The 20,644-nt window shown below is 41.8% G+C and overlaps 1 protein-coding gene across 40 annotated transcripts in view; it reads left to right on the forward strand.

Moving 5' to 3' along the window:
- Positions 1-20,644, forward strand: part of heph (polypyrimidine tract-binding protein 1 heph) — a 503,533-nt gene that overhangs the window by 442,903 nt on the left and 39,986 nt on the right. For all 40 annotated transcript variants that reach the window (XM_071687661.1, XM_071687698.1, XM_071687719.1 and 37 more), the window contains one exon: positions 6,945-6,996. In XM_071687661.1, coding sequence (XP_071543762.1) covers positions 6,945-6,996 — 52 coding nt within the window. The remainder of the gene's footprint in view (positions 1-6,944; positions 6,997-20,644) is intronic.

Raw genomic sequence — 20,644 nt, forward strand, 5'->3', positions numbered from 1 at the left:
ATCTTTTGATAGGATATTGGCGCGCGTTTTGGGTGGGCCCCGTGGTGTGGTGGGCAGGACTGCCTCAGGTAGAAGAGATATTGGCACAAGATGGGTGCTGTGTCACCACCACGCCACACCACACTCACTGCTGAACATTGGGAGCTACCCCACTCTGGAATGTACGTGCGGATGTTTTAAGATTATATGGTGGCAAAGTTTGCGTTTGGCGCTAGTTATGTCGAACTCAGGTTTAACAGATTATACGGGCATTCCCTATGCTCCCAAGAAGGCGCTCTTTACGTTTTCCTTTCGTGGCTTTGACCTGTAGCAGATGCAGCATGAGCGCTGTGTCATTTGTTTGCATTTGTACGTTTCACTACCACCGTCCAGCTTCATCATATGAAATAGCGAGATATGGTCAAAAGGTCGATGATTCCTGAAAGAGGAGTACAACCCAGCAAAGGTGGTCACAGAGTCGACGAGACTGGTTGTGTCTGTAGTCTAGGATAATTGTTTCCAAGTGTTGATGCTTACAGGACAGCGCCCATTTGGCAACCTCCTGTCCCTCCAGCAGCCCCTTCTAAACATAAATATTGACACCGCAACAAAGCTGATTGGAATGACTTATGGAAATTCTTTCCTTAACTTTCCTTGTTTAGATTTCTGTGCTGAGGTTTCTGTCTCCGCCAAACGCATGACAGAGACGTTACTTTTTGCGGGAATGCAAACATTTACCTTGGCTTCCTCCAGGACGACCTCTTCCAATCCTTTGCTCAGCCGTTCCTTTTCTGAGGCCATTCAGGCATATCAGGGTCGGAAAAACTCCTTCCTCCAACTCCTGTTCAGCCCGTAATCATTGCAAGCACGTTATCCATCTGCTGATGGATTTTCCGGTCTTTGGCTGAGAGCATCTCAATTTCTGTCACTATACATATCCTTCACTTCAACATTCTGACGGTAAGTTAATGAAGAAGTTTTCCTCTGAAGTTGCACCTGTCCTTGCTCATCTGTTCCGTTTAAGAACCAGAAACATTCTTTTCTTGAAAGCATGCGATGGTACATCCCATCCCCAAAAGGGCATCATTTCCAGTTATTGAACCCCCAGGCTAGCTTCCAAACTTGACCCGCTCGCCCTACGCCTCACTGTTGGTTCATTTTCCCTCTTCACTAGGTATGTCTTTGGTTTTGCTCCCTAGAGCTGGTTACTTGTGTGCCCTCACCACTTGCTAGTCCGCACAATACTCGGCAATCTGCTGCGTCACATGATTATTGTGTGCTTAAGAGTGGGCCGTTTTGATGGCCGTTTCTTTCTATGCACCTTGAAGTTTTGGAACTCTCCCTTTCGTCTTCCCTTACTATGACTTTTTTTGGTCTAGGGTTTACACTTCCTCCAAAATTCGTAGTTTACCTTGTCTTCTTTTCCATTTTCATTAACTTCTCTACATTTCATTTGAAGACCCGTCCTTGATGAGGACTTTAGTCCGTGACTGGAGCCTCTAACGGAAAAAAAGAAATTGAAATTGTCTTCCTGCATTTGAATTCGTAATTATTATAATACGTTAAGTCTTCTAGTGTGTAGGGAGAAAGCCTTCCGAATGTTGCAATTACAGGAACAATGTGGACTCTTGGATGGACATTTTTTTTTACGAATTATGCCACACAATCCACGATGCGGTGTGGTGGTAACACAAGCCTTTTGGAGCCATATCCATCACCAGCCGCCTTTACTGATCAAGGAACAATATGGCACCTTGTTCGGGACTGAACTTGGAGAGCCACACCACCTGCTGATAGGTAAAGTGAGGACGGGAAATGAGGGATGAGAAAGATCATGATTAGACGGGGACATAGTTTAATAAGTTTGTTTGTGATGTGGATCTCGAAAGTTCTCTAGCGTGTAGGATGAAGATGTTTGTTGTAACGATGATGATGAAACAAGATATGGATGGAAGTGAAAATGAGTTGCAGCTACACGTTCAGACGGTGAGAGTTGTTCTGCGTATAGAAAATAAGGAATTCGTGCCTTGGTGAAGAGGATGGCTTAAGCTTTGTATTGGACGTTGACCTGCATGGCCCACCTTACATCACCACCTTGGGAGTGGTTCCAGCTGGACGCGCTCAGCGGAACAACCCTGAGCTATCTTCTTGCACCGGATTTCCCAGGAATGACGGGAGACCGCTGACCACCTACCTCAGTTGTCTTTTTTTTTTTTTTGGGGGGGGGGGGGGGGGGCTTCTACTACTACTTCCTCCTCCTCCTCTTCTTCCCAACCAAGAATGTTGAACACCCATATGTGTTTAGTGGTAGTTGTCATAGAATCCTATTTAGATATTTTACATCTGTGATTCAGTTATGAACAACGGTATGGGTGTATGCCATTAATTGAACATTAAGTTATTGGCCATGTTTCACATGTTATTCTGCCATATTGTCACTTGATATTTTGATATATTGAACAAGAGCATACAAAGGGTAAAGGAATGTGGGCATGACACTTTTCGTTACATAGTGTCGGTTGTGGAATAATGGCCTACAAGGAACTGTAGTTCCCCTTGCTTCGTAATACTGATGTAAGGGGATCCGTCTATCCTCGTGTTTCCCCGACACACACACACACACACACACACACACACATACAGCCATAATGTTTGAGCTGAATGTTTCTTTAGTCAGTACTAAGGCAAGCTTATTGGACCTGTTGAGGCTAGCTTATTGCTTCTGAGTTTCTTTTGTAATATTATAGGGGTGAATAAATCGAGGAAACCCTCTGATGTTCATTATCCACTTTGTTTAATGGCTGCGTCAGTCGGTACTGTTCCATATCTTTGTCAGTGAGTAGCACATAGGGGTGAATGGCATAACTTTACGAAGTACCGTCAGTGGTGAGAACATCGCCAGGTTCTAGACATTCCGATTATTGAATCGACGACGCGACGCCCTCTTCGCCACCTCAATCTTGAACATATTTCCAAACCAATATCCAACGAATTCCCAGCCTGTAGTGACCCCCCCCCCCCTTTTTTTTTTAGGAGTGGGGGAAGGCAAGTGGATAGGTTACTTAAGACACACCGGTGGCTTTTTTAACATTATTGTTCATATCTTGTACGGGTGACTGATGACGTGTTAAGTCTTGAGAAAGCACGTTGGTGATCATCTGTAAATGCTTTTTTTTTGATATAGTTAGTTGCCAATCGATTAATATTGGCAGAGCGAGTAGTGTGAAGATTACATTTTTTGTTAATGTAAATATTAAGAACTAACTGTAGCAGCTAAATCCAAGTATTGTTTCATTTCAGTAATTTCCGTGATTTTATCGAAGTTTGTATAACCTACTTTCTGTAAGCACTTTGGGAATCGTTCTTCAGTTGTAATGGCGGGAAGTGGAGACATGTTCCTTATCTTGAGGCGGATGTTGGTTATTTTTTCCTTTTTGGCGTCGAAGTTCCCTTCCACCCTTATAGCACACCCATTTCCGCCCTCTATACTGTAATGGTATTTCTCATAAGAGTGATTTATTAATGTTCTCGTAATTTTTTAGGCTGGCGTAACGCTTGCCATTATTTAACCTCTGCTGCTGGTCTCCACAGCGTGTAAGTGAAGAGCGACTCTGGTGAAACTTTGAAGGAATCACTGTGAATCCACCCCCCTCCTTTTTTTTTCTGTTTAAGGGTTACACCCTAGCCCAACCTAACAAAAAAGATAAGAGGGCAACATATAGGTAATCCACTTTAATTTTACAACCGCTTTTTACACGTCCCTTGTACGGTGAGATGTCCCCTACCTAGCTTATTTCCCCTCATCCCCGCTCATGTCCTGTTAAGATAGGGAATGAGGCCCAATTTGGTATACTTGTTTGATTTCACATAGCACAGCTAGTAAAAATGAAACCTAATCTGACGTTGAACTGACGTTTCATCCACCACTGCCATCCAAATATGTTGTCACCTTGTACTGACGCTTCGAAAAATTGTGGTTATATATATATATATATATATATATATATATATATATATATATATATATATATATATATATATATCTGGATTCTGCGCCTTGTGAATAATAAGCCTAACTTGGCTAGGCTTATTTAGTGACTACATTTATCGCAAGAGCTATGGCATTATGGAGAGTCCTTTTTCTTAAACGGTAATATTGCCTGATTCAAGTGCTTACTAAACTTTGTTTTAATTTGTTGACAAATTCTTAACGAATTTCATCTTACCGCAGCTGTGTTGAATATATTTCATTTATCACCTGAAATGGAACCCCACAGATTAGGTATTGGTTTAAGCCGGAACCACATGAGGTTAATTGATATTAGAATGTTCCTCGAAAGCATTCCTCCACTATGGTAAGTTTATCAATGGGGATGGGTAGGCGGCCACCTTTGAGTTGCGGTAATGGGGGACATGCTACTGCCTTCCTCTCAGTACGCACCAGGCAGCAAAGACTAGGTAAGGTCAGGGAGACAGTGTGATGATGGATGCGTGCAGCAGTGTTTACGGCCATCACCCACCAGCGAATGAGCGGATGGTCTTTTTCCTGGACCATAAATTGTGTACCCGCCCAAACACATCAACAAAAGAAAAAAATACCATAGGTCTTTGTTTTAACGTTACCATTTTGAAATAATTATTTTATGTAGATTGTAGCACAAAAAGTAGTTGTATTTCATATTTACATTATTAGCTTTGGATAGTTTTGTAGGTTACTAGGAAGACGTATAACCATGTTGATTGTGGAGCGGCTCAACGGACGCTTGTTGTGAGGTATGGCTGTTGTCCCGCGCAGTGTGAAATAGCGGTGAAGATATTTGCAGGTTGCTAAGGTGGTGTTGTAATGACACGTTTTGCATTGTACAGAGTGTAAAGCTCAAAGTAGTACTGGGTGAAAATGAGAAGAGTAGAACGAGTACTGAGTGTGCTTACAACATTAATGAGATCTCGCGAAGACACGGTTCGGTGCCGGTCCATTGTCGTTTTGTCCTTAAGTGATCGTGATATTGAGCTTATGCATGTGTTACATTTACACACATCTGGTTTTACGTAAAAGCAGATGTGTGACATGAACGTAACACGCGCCCAAGTGATGATCCTAGTCGTATGTTAATGCAAGGTTGAATAGAGATGCATTGGGTATTTATGATAGAGGTTTCTGGCGTCCTGTGAGAGGCCGCGCGATGGCTCTTGGCAGGGGACGCCTTTGAAGATGTTTTTCACACTGCCGCCCGTTAATAGTTCCCTGGTGTCGACAGCGACGCCACCAGAGGCTCCCTCAATTTACGTTTAATTAAATATATTGTGGTGCACGGGCGGAGGGTGTGATATGGCAGATGCTCTGACATTGACACGGCAGTTGCGATACGTTGACAGCTGGGCCGCACACGCCGCCTTCGTCCTCCAACAAGTTTCCTATCACGCGCCAGATAGCAACACGGACCCTCTTCCACCTCCCTTGCCATGATTTCTGTTCTGGGGAGCGTCTTTGTCTTGAAGCCTTAACAAGCTTGTTGGTTTAATTTTTCCCTTTAGAGTGAGGACATGGGGACGCGTAAAGCGGTGGATAAAACGCTAATGCACATTGGTTACAAGGCTCTACTTATCAATGTTACTGTAAGCTTCTTGGTTCATGATTTCAGATTTCTGTATATCTGAGATTGTTACGTCTCCGGCATGTTTCTCAAAATTGTGGCACACATGAACACTTCGTAACATTGTTATGCCTGTCATTGTCGGAAGCTACATTTTTTTTTATCTTCAGTCATTGCCATTTATACTTTATAAACATTGAAGAAAGTTATTCTTTGTCATGCTATATTAGCTTGTTTATACTGCTAGAAGCTGTAATAAGACCCCGTTTTGTGCGACCAGAGAAGTCTCCAACATATTTCATGTCTGCCTTACCACCTTCATGACTTTAGTGTAAACAACCATTTTTTCTAGTCATAGATGCAAAAGGAGCTTATATAGTTGCCCTTCTCACCACATCCCATGATATGTGGGATGGAAAATTATGTATCGATAGTAAATTTAAAGTAACTGCCTCATGTGTTCATGGTCTGCATAATAGAATTATCAGGAGTCGTTATTTGACTATTCCTGTTTCCATATTAATAACCTTTTTCTTGTATTTCACATAAAGATTAAAGAAATTGATCATCCTTTGGCTCAGAGGCACAAAATATAATTAATGGTCCTTCCCTGAAGCTGCCTGTTAGAGTTTGGTGCATTTAGTGCAGCACCATACAATACTTCTTAGTAGTTCTTGACTTAAGTAGTAGTGTATGTTATTTGAAAGTTAATGGCCCCTGTGGAGAAGGGATTGGATAATGAAAAAGTCTCTTGTAAAAATGGGCAAATAAGGTGACTTGTAAGTGTGATTATGGAAGGATGGCAGTACCTTAGTGATTGAATGCTGTGCCTATACTGTATAAGGTCGTGACTCCTTGCTGAGTTGGCCTTGACGATAAGGGATGGGGGTTATTGATCCTAATGTAATCACCTGTAATCATAGTTGCACACACAAGATCACTTGGTTTATATTGCCCACAGTATTGTGACATGCATTATGGTATGGAGCATGTATTCCCCTCTCCCATAATGAGGCGAGGGGGGGGGGATTATTGTGATGTCGGATATTATAGAGTGGGCTTAAAATATTGATCCGACTCTTGCTTGTTTATCCAAGATACTTTGTAGCATGCTACCTCACCAACTCTGACTTGCAGCTTTGCGCAGTAGTGTTACCCCTTCTTGTTTAGCTGTCTGTCTGTTTCCTGTATTGGTAAAGATAATTTTCTGACCACTGTAAGGCCGAACTGAATGTTTTTGTCGACAGCATCAGGGATCAAGTTACTCTTAAGAGATTTTACAACCATAAACATACAAATGTAATCTTGTGCTAGTATTTACCTCATCGGTTTTTATTTGTTCTTATTCTTGATTATTCTATCCTTTTACAGATCTTCTCACGTGTTGGCAAAGTGCTCAAGATAGTTACATTCACAAAGAACAGTAAGTCTTTTCCTTTTTTCTGTCAAATACTTTAGTATGATGTTTTACACATTGGTTGTAGTTTGTAGATGTACTCACCAGTGCATTTGGATACAGATTGTTGAAGATACAGGTAATCTTGGTTTTTGTAATGTGTATGTGCATTGAGATTAAGTATTAGGAAAAGAAATGAGGAAAGCTGTCTTAGGAAGTCAGTAGTTTTGTTATCAAATGTTTATTGATTGGATGAAGTGAAGAATATAAATGACATTATATGGGTGTTATGGACTTGTGGTGGTACCAGCTTGCTTTGAGGGCCAGTAATTTGCTAGTGTGGTCAGGAGCAGCCAAAGGTGTGGTTGTCTGGGAGGACTGTCACAGACTACCTAACAAAACTCATCCCATTGGTAGCCACTCACTACAGCTGCTCTTCATGCCATCATCATATTCCATTTTTACTAGTAAGAATAACGTAGTTACTGGGTATCTGAAGATTTACTTGTACTATATAGTTTTGTTCATGATTTCACAGTACCAACTTCAGTTCAGCGGTGGATTTATGATAAATGTTATCACAGCTGCACATATACTGTATCCCACTCTATGCTTGATTTTAATGTAACCAGTTTCCTCTCCCTATGTCCATTTACCTCCCCACACATTCGCACCATTCTTTGCCCTACCTTCATTCATATCCATTTCTCACCTTTTTCGTCCTCAGAACATCATCTTTCGCACACTTATCTCCTCTCTCTTCTCCTATTCAGCTTCCCATTTCTTTTCCATTTCCATTCCTCCTCCTTCCCACGTTTTAACATCCCTTCACCAGTCTTCCTTTCTTTCCACTGTATTTTTTTATTATTGACCTCATCATCCTGCAGTCTTGTCCCCACCTTGGTAATTGACATTTCTCATTAGCATTTCCACTGCATTATCTTCTCCATTCTTCAACCCATTTTTCTCCCATTTCCCCCATTACTCACTTCTGCCACTTCCTCCACTTCAAATTAGTTCTTTTTCTTTTCCACTTTTTTTTCTCTGCCACTTCTTGCATGTCACATTCTTCTATCCACCAATTTATTCATCTTGTTCAGTCTCCCCACCTTTGCATACTCTTTCTCCAAGCTACTCCCAAAACAGCCTTCCTCAATTTTTTACCCATTCTCTTCATCTTCCTTCCCTTGCTCCCATTTTCCCAACCAGTCAGCTACTACTTTCCCAGTAATTCAAATTTACTTATTCTCATCCTTTCCATATTACTGACTCCATCACTGTGCTTTATCCCACTGCTTTGTATCTCCTTTTACATTGTCATTTTCTATCTTCTCTTTGTAATCCAGCTTTCCTCTGGACTCCTCTTGTACTGAGTTCCCTGGCAATAAGTCCTCCATCTAGTTCCCTGGCAATGAGTCCTTCATCTAGTCATGTCATGTCATTTTTACCCATGCCTCTCCCTAATTTAGGTATACTGTCCATAGATTTGTAAAGAAATTGGATAGTTACAAACTTATACATTTTGTAAGACATAGGCTTGTTTAAAGAAAAATTGATCATGTGGTCTCCAGCAAACTCCTAATCAAGAAAGAGAGACTTACACTCATAGGTGAGATAAGGTTACATGCAAGGGCCTTTTTTATAGATACACAACTACCATTTTATCTCTTGGAGTATAGTTATACAAGCTGAATCATCTTAGTTGGTTCTCAAGATGCAGTCAATGAATACACAGAAGTAGCTTTTGTTTATGGTATAGTATATTGGGTACCTAGTAATGATACAGCTTTTGGGATGATGTTGGGTGAGGGGAGATGGTGCCACACCAGATGGCAAGTCTGTTTATGTTCATGCTATTTTGGAGTTTGTTTATCATCTGCCAGCTCTCCTTCGGTCCCCTCTCCTGTAGCAGCTAGTTGAAACTTTCTAGCTACCCAAATCCCAAGCCATATGGTAAAATTTCACCATTGGTTTGTATGTGTATGTGTGCACACACACACACACACACACATATATATATATATATATATATATATATATATATATATATATATATTTCTTTTTTTTTTTTGCCGCTGTCTCCCGCGTTTGCGAGGTAGCGCAAGGAAACAGACGAAAGAAATGGCCCAACCCACCCCCATACACATGTATATACATACGTCCACACACGCAAATACACATACCTACACAGCTTTCCATGGTTTACCCCAGACGCTTCACATGCCTTGATTCAATCCACTGACAGCACGTCAACCCCGGTATACCACATCGCTCCAATTCACTCTATTCCTTGCCCTCCTTTCACCCTCCTGCATGTTCAGGCCCTGATCACACAAAATCTTTTTCACTCCATCTTTCCACCTCCAATTTGGTCTCCCTCTTCTCCTCGTTCCCTCCACCTCCGACACATATATTCTCTTGGTCAATCTTTCCTCACTCATTCTCTCCATGTGCCCGAACCATTTCAAAACACCCTCTTCTGCTCTCTCAACCACGCTCTTTTTATTTCCACCCATCTCTCTTACCCTTACGTTACTTACTCGATCAAACCACCTCACACCACACATTGTCCTCAAACATCTCATTTCCAGCACATCTATCCTCCTGCGCACAACTCTATCCATAGCCCACGCCTCGCAACCATACAACATTGTTGGAACCACTATTCCTTCAAACATACCCATTTTTGCTTTCCGAGATAATGTTCTCAACTTCCACACATTCTTCAAGGCTCCCAGAATTTTCGCCCCCTCCCCCACCCTATGATCCACTTCCGCTTCCATGGTTCCATCCGCTGCCAGATCCACTCCCAGATATCTAAAACACTTCACTTCCTCCAGTTTTTCTCCATTCAAACTCACCTCCCAATTGACTTGACCCTCAACCCTACTGTACCTAATAACCTTGCTCTTATTCACATTTACTCTTAACTTTCTTCTTTCACACACTTTACCAAACTCAGTCACCAGCTTCTGCAGTTTCTCACATGAATCAGCCACCAGCGCTGTATCATCAGCGAACAACAAGTGACTCACTTCCCAAGCTCTCTCATCCCCAACAGACTTCATACTTGCCCCTCTTTCCAAAACTCTTGCATTCATCTCCCTAACCACCCCATCCATAAACAAATCAAACAACCATGGAGACATCACACACCCCTGCCGCAAACCTACATTCACTGAGAACCAATCACTTTCCTCTCTTCCTACACGTACACATGCCTTACATCCTCGATAAAAACTTTTCACTTCTTCTAACAACTTGCCTCCCACACCATATATTCTTAATACCTTCCACAGAGCATCTCTATCAACTCTATCATATGCCTTCTCCAGATCCATAAATGCTACATACAAATCCATTTGCTTTTCTAAGTATTTCTCACATACATTCTTCAAAGCAAACACCTGATCCACACATCCTCTACCACTTCTGAAACCACACTGCTCTTCCCCAATCTGATGCTCTGTACATGCCTTCACCCTCTCAATCAATATCCTCCCATATAATTTACCAGGAATACTCAACAAACTTATACCTCTGTAATTTGAGCACTCACTCTTATCCCCTTTGCCTTTGTACAATGGCACTGCACGCATTCCGCCAATCCTCAGGCACCTCACCATGAGTCATACATACATTAAATAACCTTACCAACCAGTCAACAATACAGTCGCCCCCTTTTTTAATAAATTCCACTGCAATACCATCCATATATATATATATATATATTATTTATTTATTTTGCTTTGTTGCTGTCTCCCACGTTTGCGAGGTAGCGCAATGAAACAGACGAAAGAAATGGCCCAACCCACCCCCATACACATGTATATACATACACGTCCACACATGCAAATATGCATACCCATACATCTCAATGTACACATATATATACCCATACATATATACACATGCACACAATTCACACTGCCTTTATTCATTCCCATCGCCACCTCGCCACACATGGAATAACATCCCCCTCATGTGTGCGAGGTAGTGCTAGGAAAAGACAACAAAGGCCCCATTCGTTCACACTCTGTCTCTAGCTGTCATGTAATAATGCCCGAAACCACAGCTCCCTTTCCACATCCAGGCCCCACACAACTTTCCATGGTTTACCCCAGACGCTTCACACGCCCTGATTCAATCCATTGAGAGCACGTCTACCCTGGTATACCACATCGATCCAATTCACTATTCCTTGCCCGCCTTTCACCCTCCTGCATGTTCAGGCCCCGATCACTCAAAATCTTTTTCACTCCATCTTTCCACCTCCAATTTGGTCTCCCACTTCTCGTTCCCTCCACCTCCGACACATATATCCTCTTGGTCAATCTTTCCTCACTCATTCTCTCCATGTGCCCAAACCATTTCAAAACACCCTCTTCTGCTCTCTCAACCACGCTCTTTTTATTTCCGCACATCTCTCTTACCCTTACATTACTTACTCGATCAAACCACCTCACACCACATATTGTCCTCAGACATCTCATTTCCAGCACATCCACCCTCCTGTGCACAACTCTATCCATAGCCCACACCTTGCAACCACACAGCATTGTTGGAACCACTATTCCTTCAAACATACCCATTTTTGCTTTCCGAGATAATGTTCTCAACTTCCACACATTCTTCAAGGCTCCCAGGATTTTCGCCCCCTCCCCAACCCTATGATTCACTTCCGCTTCCATGGTTCCATCCGCTGCCAGATCCACTCCCAGATATCTAAAACACTTTACTTCCTCCAGTTTTTCTCCATTCAAACTTACCTCCCAATTGACTTGACCCTCAACCTTACTGTACCTAATTTCCTTGCTCTTATTCCCATTTACTTTCAGCTTTCTTCTTTCACACACTTAACCAAACTCAGTCACCAGCCTTTGCAGTTTCTCACATGAATCAGCCACCAGCGCTGTATCATCAGCGAACAACAAGTGACTCACTTCCCAAGCTCTCTCATCCCCAACAGACTTCATACTTGCCCCTCTTTCCAAAACTCTTGCATTCACCTCCCTAACAACCCCATCCATAAACAAATTAAACAACCATGGAGACATCACACACCCCTGCCGCAAACCTACATTCACTGAGAACCAATCACTTTCCTTTCTTCCTACACATACACATGCCTTACATCCTCGATAAAAACTTTTCACTGTTTCTAACAACTTGCCTCCCACACCATATATTCTTAGTACCTTCCACAGAGCATCTCTATCATATGCCTTCTCCAGATCCATAAATGCTACATACAAATCCATTTGCTTTTCTAAGTATATATATATATATATATATATATATATATATATATATATATATATATATATATATATAAGAATATATATATATATATATAAGAATATATGGTGTGGGAGGCAAGTTGTTAGAAGCAGTGAAAAGTTTTTATCGAGGATGTAAGGCATGTGTACGTGTAGGAAGAGAGGAAAGTGATTGGTTCTCAGTGAATGTAGGTTTGCGGCAGGGGTGTGTGATGTCTCCATGGTTGTTTAATTTGTTTATGGATGGGGTTGTTAGGGAGGTAAATGCAAGAGTCTTGGAAAGAGGGGCAAGTATGAAGTCTGTTGGGGATGAGAGAGCTTGGGAAGTGAGTCAGTTGTTGTTCGCTGATGATACAGCGTTGGTGGCGGATTCATGTGAGAAACTGCAGAAGCTGGTGACGGAGTTTGGTAAAGTGTGTGGAAGAAGAAAGTTAAGAGTAAATGTGAATAAGAGCAAGGTTATTAGGTACAGTAGGGTTGAGGGTCAAGTCAATTGGGAGGTGAGTTTGAATGGAGAAAAACTGGAGGAAGTGAAGTGCTTTAGATATCTGGGAGTGGATCTGTCAGCGGATGGAACCATGGAAGCGGAAGTGGATCATAGGGTGGGGGAGGGGGCGAAAATTTTGGGAGCCTTGAAAAATGTGTGGAAGTCGAGAACATTATCCCGGAAAGCAAAAATGGGTATGTTTGAAGGAATAGTGGTTCCAACAATGTTGTATGGTTGCGAGGCGTGGGCTATGGATAGAGTTGTGCGCAGGAGGATGGATGTGCTGGAAATGAGATGTTTGAGGACAATGTGTGGTGTGAGGTGGTTTGATCGAGTAAGTAACGTAAAGGTAAGAGAGATGTGTGGAAATAAAAAGAGCGTGGTTGAGAGAGCAGAAGAGGGTGTTTTGAAATGGTTTGGGCACATGGAGAGAATGAGTGAGGAAAGATTGACCAAGAGGATATATGTGTCGGAGGTGGAGGGAACGAGGAGAAGAGGGAGACCAAATTGGAGGTGGAAAGATGGAGTGAAAAGGATTTTGTGTGATCGGGGCCTGAACATGCAGGAGGGTGAAAGGAGGGCAAGGAATAGAGTGAATTGGAGCGATGTGGTATACAGTGGTTGACATGCTGTCAGTGGATTGAATCAAGGCATGTGAAGCGTCCGGGGTAAACCATGGAAAGCTGTGTAGGTATGTATATTTGCGTGTGTGGACGTGTGTATGTACATGTGTATGGGGGGGGTTGGGCCATTTATTTCGTCTGTTTCCTTGCGCTACCTTGCAAACGCGGGAGACAGCGACAAAGTATAAAAATATATATATATATATATATATATATATATATATATATATATATATATATATATATATATATATATATATAATATTATCCCTGGGGATAGGGGATTAAGAATACTTCCCACGTATTCCCTGCGTGTCGTAGAAGGCGACTAAAAGGGGAGGGAGCGGGGGGCTGGAAATCCTCCCCTCTCGTATTTTTTTTTTTTTTTAATTTTCCAAAAGAAGGAACAGAGGGGGCCAGGTGAGGATATTCCAAAAAAGGCCCAGTCCTTAACGCTACCTCGCTAACGCGGGAAATGGCAAATAGTTTAAAAGAAAAAGAAATATATATATATATATATATATATATATATATATATATATATATATATATATATATATATATTTATATTTCTTTCATACTATTCGCCATCTCCCGCATTAGCGAAGTTGCATTAAGAACAGAGGATTGGACCTTTGAGGGAATATCCTCACCTGGCCCCCTTCTCTGTCCTTTCTTTAGGAAAATTAAAAAAGAAACGAGAGGGGAGGATTTCCAGCCCCCTACTCCCTTCCCTTTTAGTCGCCTTCTACGACATGCAGGGAATACGTGGGAAGTATTCTTTCTCCCCTATCCGCATCTGGTCTCCAAGGTAAGAAGCCTCTGGATGATAGATTAATGTAGGTAAGGGAAGTCGGCAAGTTAGGTCCGTAACTTCGGGACTAGGATTGGCTCTGAGGGTTGAGCCAAGCGGGCCTGGGTTCAGGCGCAGGACTGAACAAGGTGAAAGAGGTTGTGGTGGTGATGTTGAACGTGATGTTGTTGTTGTCGTCAAGTCCTCTGCATCATCATAGCCTCGCATCCATACAACATTGTTGGAACCACTATTCCTTCAAACGTACCCATTATTGCTTTCCGAGATAATGTTCTCGACTTCCACACACTCTTCAAGGCTCCCAGAATTTTTGCCCCATCCCTCACCCTATGATCCACTTCCACTTCCATGGTTCCATCCGCTGCCAGATCCACTCCCAGATATCTAAAACACTTTACATACGTATACTTATGTATATCTCGCTTTTTAAACCAGGTATTCCCAATCACCAGTCCTTCTTTAGCACATAGATCTAAAGCTCTTCACCATTTCCATTTACAACACTGAACACCCCATGTATACCAATTATTCCCTCAACTGCCATATTACTCACCTTTGCATTCAAATCACCCATCACTATAACCCGGTCTCGTGCATCAAAACCACTAACACTCATTCAGCTGCTCCCAAAACACTTGCCTCTCATGATCTTTCTTCTCATGCCCAGGTGCATATGCGCCAATAATCGCCCATCTCTCTCCATCAACTTTCAGTTTTACCCATATTAATCGAGAATTTACTTTCTTACATTCTATCACATACTCCCACAACTCCTGTTTCAGGAGTACTGCTACTCCTTCCCTTGCTCTTGTCCTCTCACTACCCCCTGACTTTACTCCCAAGACATTCCCAAACCACTCTTCCCCTTTACCCTTGAGCTTCGTTTCACTCAGAGCCAAAACATCGAGGTTCCTTTCCTCAAACGTACTACCTATCTCTCCTTTTTTCACATCTTGGTTACATCCACACACATTTAGACACCCGAGTCTGAGCTTTCGAGGAGGATGAGCACTCCCCGCGTGACTCCTTCTTCTGTGTCCCATTTTAGAAAGTTAAAAAGAATACAAGGAGGGGAGGATTTCTGGCCCCCCCACGCCCGTCCCCTCTAGTCGCCTTCTACGACACGCGAGGAATATATATATATCCCTGAGAACAATGGAAGTAAGGGGAGTGGGGGAGGAATGGGATGTATTTAGGGAATCAGTGATGGATTGCGCAAAAGATGCTTGTGGCATGAGAAGAGTGGGAGGTGGGTTGATTAGAAAGGGTAGTGAGTGGTGGGATGAAGAAGTAAGAGTATTAGTGAAAGAGAAGAGAGAGGCATTTGGACGATTTTTGCAGGGAAAAAATGCAGTTGAGTGGGAGACGTATAAAAGAAAGAGACAGGAGGTCAAGAGAAAGGTGCAAGAGGTGAAAAAAAGGGCAAATGAGAGTTAGGGTGAGAGAGTATCATTAAATTTTAGGGAGAATAAAAAGATGTTCTGGAAGGAGGTAAATAAGTGCGTAAGACAAGGGAGTAAATGGGAACTTCAGTGAAGGGTGCAAATGGGGAGGTGATAACAAGTAGTGGTGATGTGAGAAGGAGATGGAGTGAGTATTTTGAAGGTTTGTTGAATGTGTTTGATGATAGAGTGGCAGATATAGGGTGTTTTGGTCGAGGTGGTGTGCAAAGTGAGAGGGTTAGGGAAAATGATTTGGTATACAGAGAAGAGGTAGTAAAAGCTTTGCGGAAGATGAAAGCCGGCAAGGCAGCAGGTTTGGATGGTATTGCAGTGGAATTTATTAAAAAAGGGGGTGACACTATTGTTGACTGGTTGGTAAGGTTATTTAATGTATGTATGACTCACAGTGAGGTGCCTGAGGATTGGCGAAATGCGTGCATAGTGCCATTGTACAAAGGCAAAGGGGATAAGAGTGAGTGCTCAAATTACAGAGGTATAAGTTTGTTGAGTATTCCTGGTAAATTATATGGGAGGGTATTGATTGAGAGGTGAAGGCATGTACAGAGCATCAGATTGGGGAAGAGCAGTGTGGTTTCAGAAGTGGTAGAGGATGTGTGGATCAGGTGTTTGCTTTGAAGAATGTATGTGAGAAATACTTAGAAAAGCAAATGGATTTGTATGTAGCATTTATGGATCTGGAGAAGGCATATGATAGAGTTGATAGAGATGCTCTGTGGAAGGTATTAAGAATATATGGTGTGGGAGGCAAGTTGTTAGAAGCAGTGAAAAGTTTTTATCGAGGATGTAAGGCATGTGTACGTGTAGGAAGAGAGGAAAGTGATTGGTTCTCAGTGAATGTAGGTTTGCGGCAGGGGTGTGTGATGTCTCCATGGTTGTTTAATTTGTTTATGGATGGGGTTGTTAGGGAGGTGAATGCAAGAGTTTTGGAAAGAGGGGCAAGTATGAAGTCTGTTGGGGATTAGAGAGCTTGGGAAGTGAATCAGTTGTTGTTCGCTGATGATACAGCGCTGGTGGCTGATTCATGTGAGAAACTGCAGAAGCTGGTGACTGAGTTTGGTAAAGTGTGTGAAAGAAGAAAGTTAAGAGTAAATGTGAATAAGAGCAAGGTAATTAGGTACAGTAGGGTTGAGGGTCAAGTCAATTGGGAGGTAAGTTTGAATGGAGAAAAACTGGAGGAAGTAAAGTGTTTTAGATATCTTGGAGTGGATCTGGCAGCGGATCGAACCATGGAAGCGGAAGTGGATCATAGGATGGGGGAGGGGGCGAAAATCCTGGGAGCCTTGAAGAATGTGTGGAAGTCGAGAACATTATCTCGGAAAGCAAAAATGGTTATGTTTGAAGGAATAGTGGTTCCAACAATGTTTTATGGTTGCGAGGCGTGGGCTATGGATAGAGTGGTGCGCAGGAGGATGGATGTGCTGGAAATGAGATGTTTGAGGACAATATGTGGTGTGAGGTGGTTTGATCGAGTAAGTAACGTAAGGGTAAGAGAGATGTGCGGAAATAAAAAGAGCGTGGTTGAGAGAGCAGAAGAGGGTGTTTTGAAATGGTTTGGGCACATGGAGAGAATGAGTGAGGAAGGATTGACCAAGAGGATATATGTGTTGGAGGTGGAGGGAACGAGGAGAAGTGGGTGACCAAATTGGAGGTGGAAAGATGGAGTGAAAAAGATTTTGTGTGATCGGGGCCTGAACATGCAGGAGGATGAAAGGAGGGCAAGAAATAGAATGAATTGGATCGATGTGGTATACCGGGGTTGAAGTGCTGTCAGTGCATTGAATCAGGGCATGTGAAGCGTCTGGGGTAAACCATGGAAAGCTGTGTAGGTATGTATATTTGCGTGTGTGGACGTATGTATATACATGTGTATGGGGGTGGGTTGGGCCATTTCTTTCGTCTGTTTCCTTGCACTACCTCGCAAACGCGGGAGACAGCGACAAAGTATAATAAAATAATATAATAATATATATATATATATATATATATATATATATATATATATATATATATATATACACACACACACACACACACACACATATGGAGGAGGATGGATGTGTTGGAAATTAGATGTTCGAGGATAGTATGTGGTGTAAGGTGGTTTGATTGAGTAAGTATTGAAAGGATGAGAGAGATGTGTGGTAATAAAAAGAGTGTGGTTGAGAGAGGAGTAGGTGTGTTGAAATTGGTTTATTCACATGGAAGGAATGAGTGAGGAAAAATTGGCGTAGGATATATGTTTCAGGTGGAGGAATGAGGGTAAGTGGGAGACCAAATTGGAGGTGGAAGGATGGAGTGAATAATATTTTGAGAAATGAGGGCCTGAACATGCAGGAGGGTGAAAGGCATGCGAGGAATAGAGTGAATTGGAACGATGTGGTATACCAGGGTCGATGTGCTGTCACTGGATTGAACCAGGGCATGTGAAGCGTCTGTGGTAAACCTTGGAAAGTTTTTTGGGGCCTGGATGTGGAAAGGTAGCTGTGTTTTCGGTGCATTACACAGTGACAGCTAGAGACTGAATGTGAATGAATGTGGCCCTTTTTGTCTTTTCTGGGCACAACTTCACTGGAAGGGCGAGTGGTGGATGCTATTTCATGCGTGGCGAGGTGGCGACGAGAATGGATGAAGGCAGCGTATGGATATGACATGGTTATATATGTGTATGTTTGTGTATTTGGACGTTGAAATGTATAGGTATGTACATGTGCTTGTGTGGGTGTTTATGTATATATATGTATATGTGGGTGGGTTGGACTATTCCTCATCTGTTTCCTTACTCTAACCTCACTAATGCGGGCAATGGCGATTAAGTAAAATTCGTCTCTCCATCCACTCATACACAGGCATTTGCTTCTCTCAAGAAGGCTTATGCCATCCAGCAGACGTTCCCCTACCATATATGTCTTGAACACATCCCATAGAGCATTATGCTAGAAGCTCTTACACTTCCTTTAGATCCGTAAAATCTGCATATAGCTTCTTACCTTTCACTAGATACTTTATCACTCATTATTTTCACCACAAAAATCTGATCAGCACATCACCTACCTAACCTAATATCCCTTTGCTCCTCACTTGTTCCTCTTTCTGTCAGTCAACACTCATGCATACTTTTTCTTGGTTTATTTGATAAACTGATTCCCCTATATTTGCTTCATACATCCTTAGCATTTTATTCTTTTGAAAAGAATGATAACTTTCACCTTATCCTCAGGCACAACTTTATTTCCACACTAGATTACATATCAGATGCATCCATTCTATCACATTTTAGCTGCAATCCCATCCACTCCAGCTGCCTTCCTATCTTTCTCCTCATTATCGCCATTTTTTAACACCCCTCTTGCAGGAGGCTCCTGCATGTACACCGTTTTCCTTCCATACTCCATACCTATGCATATAATAGCTCTTGCTTCGCCTTCTCCCAGTCATCATTTCTTCAGAATACTCTTTCCATCTTTCACTTCCTCTTTATTCCTCCTTTCTTATCACACTAACATTTCCACTCTTACATCCACCTCTATATCCATTTCACTTTCCAGTAATACAATTTCATATTTTTTTTCCATACTTTTCACTCTGCTTTCTTCCAAAATCTTCATCTTCTTTGTCTGCTTTGCTTCACTTACACATCATGTATTCTTTGCCTCCTCCTGAACTACTTCTGGTACATTCCATATGAGCAATCTACAGTATTCTTTTTTATTCTGTTCCACAGCTTTTCTAATCTCAAACATCCACCATGCCTTTCCCTTTTTACATTTCACTAACATGTATCCAGCCTCTAAATCTACAACTGTTAAACATTTTGAACACCTTATTCACTCATGACTGCTCCCCTATGTTTACTGTACTTCCATCAAAATTTGGTCACCTTTTTTTCTTTTCATAACTCTTGCCTTCTTTCTGATTCATCTTCATGCTTGCCAACACCTTTTCCTCTCCATTCTTCCTCTCACCATACCTCCACCTCTATCTGATTCTCACTCCCCAAGAACTGTGAAATAGTCATTCTCCAAAGAATCCTCCCACAATGCTTGCATCCAGCACAGCTTTTCTCAACCTTTCATGTACTGGCACATGGTCAGTCAAACCCTTTTGTTGTTCTCTTGCATTATTTCTCATTCATGTATTATTCCATTTAGCATCTTGTGCTGAAAAAGTGTTTGCAAGGAATAAATCCACATCATAGACAACCACAAGACATTTCACCTTTGCATTCATATCACCCATTAGTTGCATTTCTCCTCTTCACAAAACCATTTATAAAGATTTTAATTCCTCTAGAAATACTTTTAATATTCACCTTGGCTGTATGGGTAGCTGATTGAGAAATTTTATTACTATGCAGGATTAAGGAAGAAACTACTTCAATGGATAGAGGATTAACTTAACTTAGTCAAAGGAAACAAGGGACACACATCAGAGGAACATTCTCATAATCGGTTAAGGTCACCGGTAGAATGCCTCAGTTTTGTTCTGGTACCAGTACTCTTCTTTGATTCATGTAAATGACTTACCCAAAGGTATGAACTCCTATCCTGAATATGTTTGGAAATTATGCAGGCCATGAAAGAAGTGAAAAAGCATGGAGGATTACATCACCTTGTAAGAGGTCATGAGGAAATTGAAAAGCGTGGATTTGCAATATTGCATCACTTCTCAAAGGACCTCAAATTCTAAAGGGGGTGTGATGTTGTTAAGTAATAGGGTGGTTCCCAGTGACAGAAGTCTTTTCTGTGATTATCATCAAGGAGGAAATAAGCATCAGGAATCTGTGTGAGAAAAACTTGAAACTTTATATTGCCCTTGACTTATTACCAGAATCCTGCATTAGGAGATTAGATAAGGAGAAAAAGTTTCTGCTGGCAAGTATTAGAATATCATTCAAGTTTATTGATTTGGAAAACTTTTTCACCATACAAATGTCAAAACTAAAATATATGTCTCAGGTTTGGTTACCATACCCAGAGAAGCTCGGTTAGCTAATAGAGAAGGCGCAGAGA

This window comes from Panulirus ornatus, chromosome 3 (genome assembly GCF_036320965.1).
Source record: "Panulirus ornatus isolate Po-2019 chromosome 3, ASM3632096v1, whole genome shotgun sequence".
Taxonomy (NCBI): Eukaryota; Metazoa; Arthropoda; class Malacostraca; order Decapoda; family Palinuridae; genus Panulirus; species Panulirus ornatus.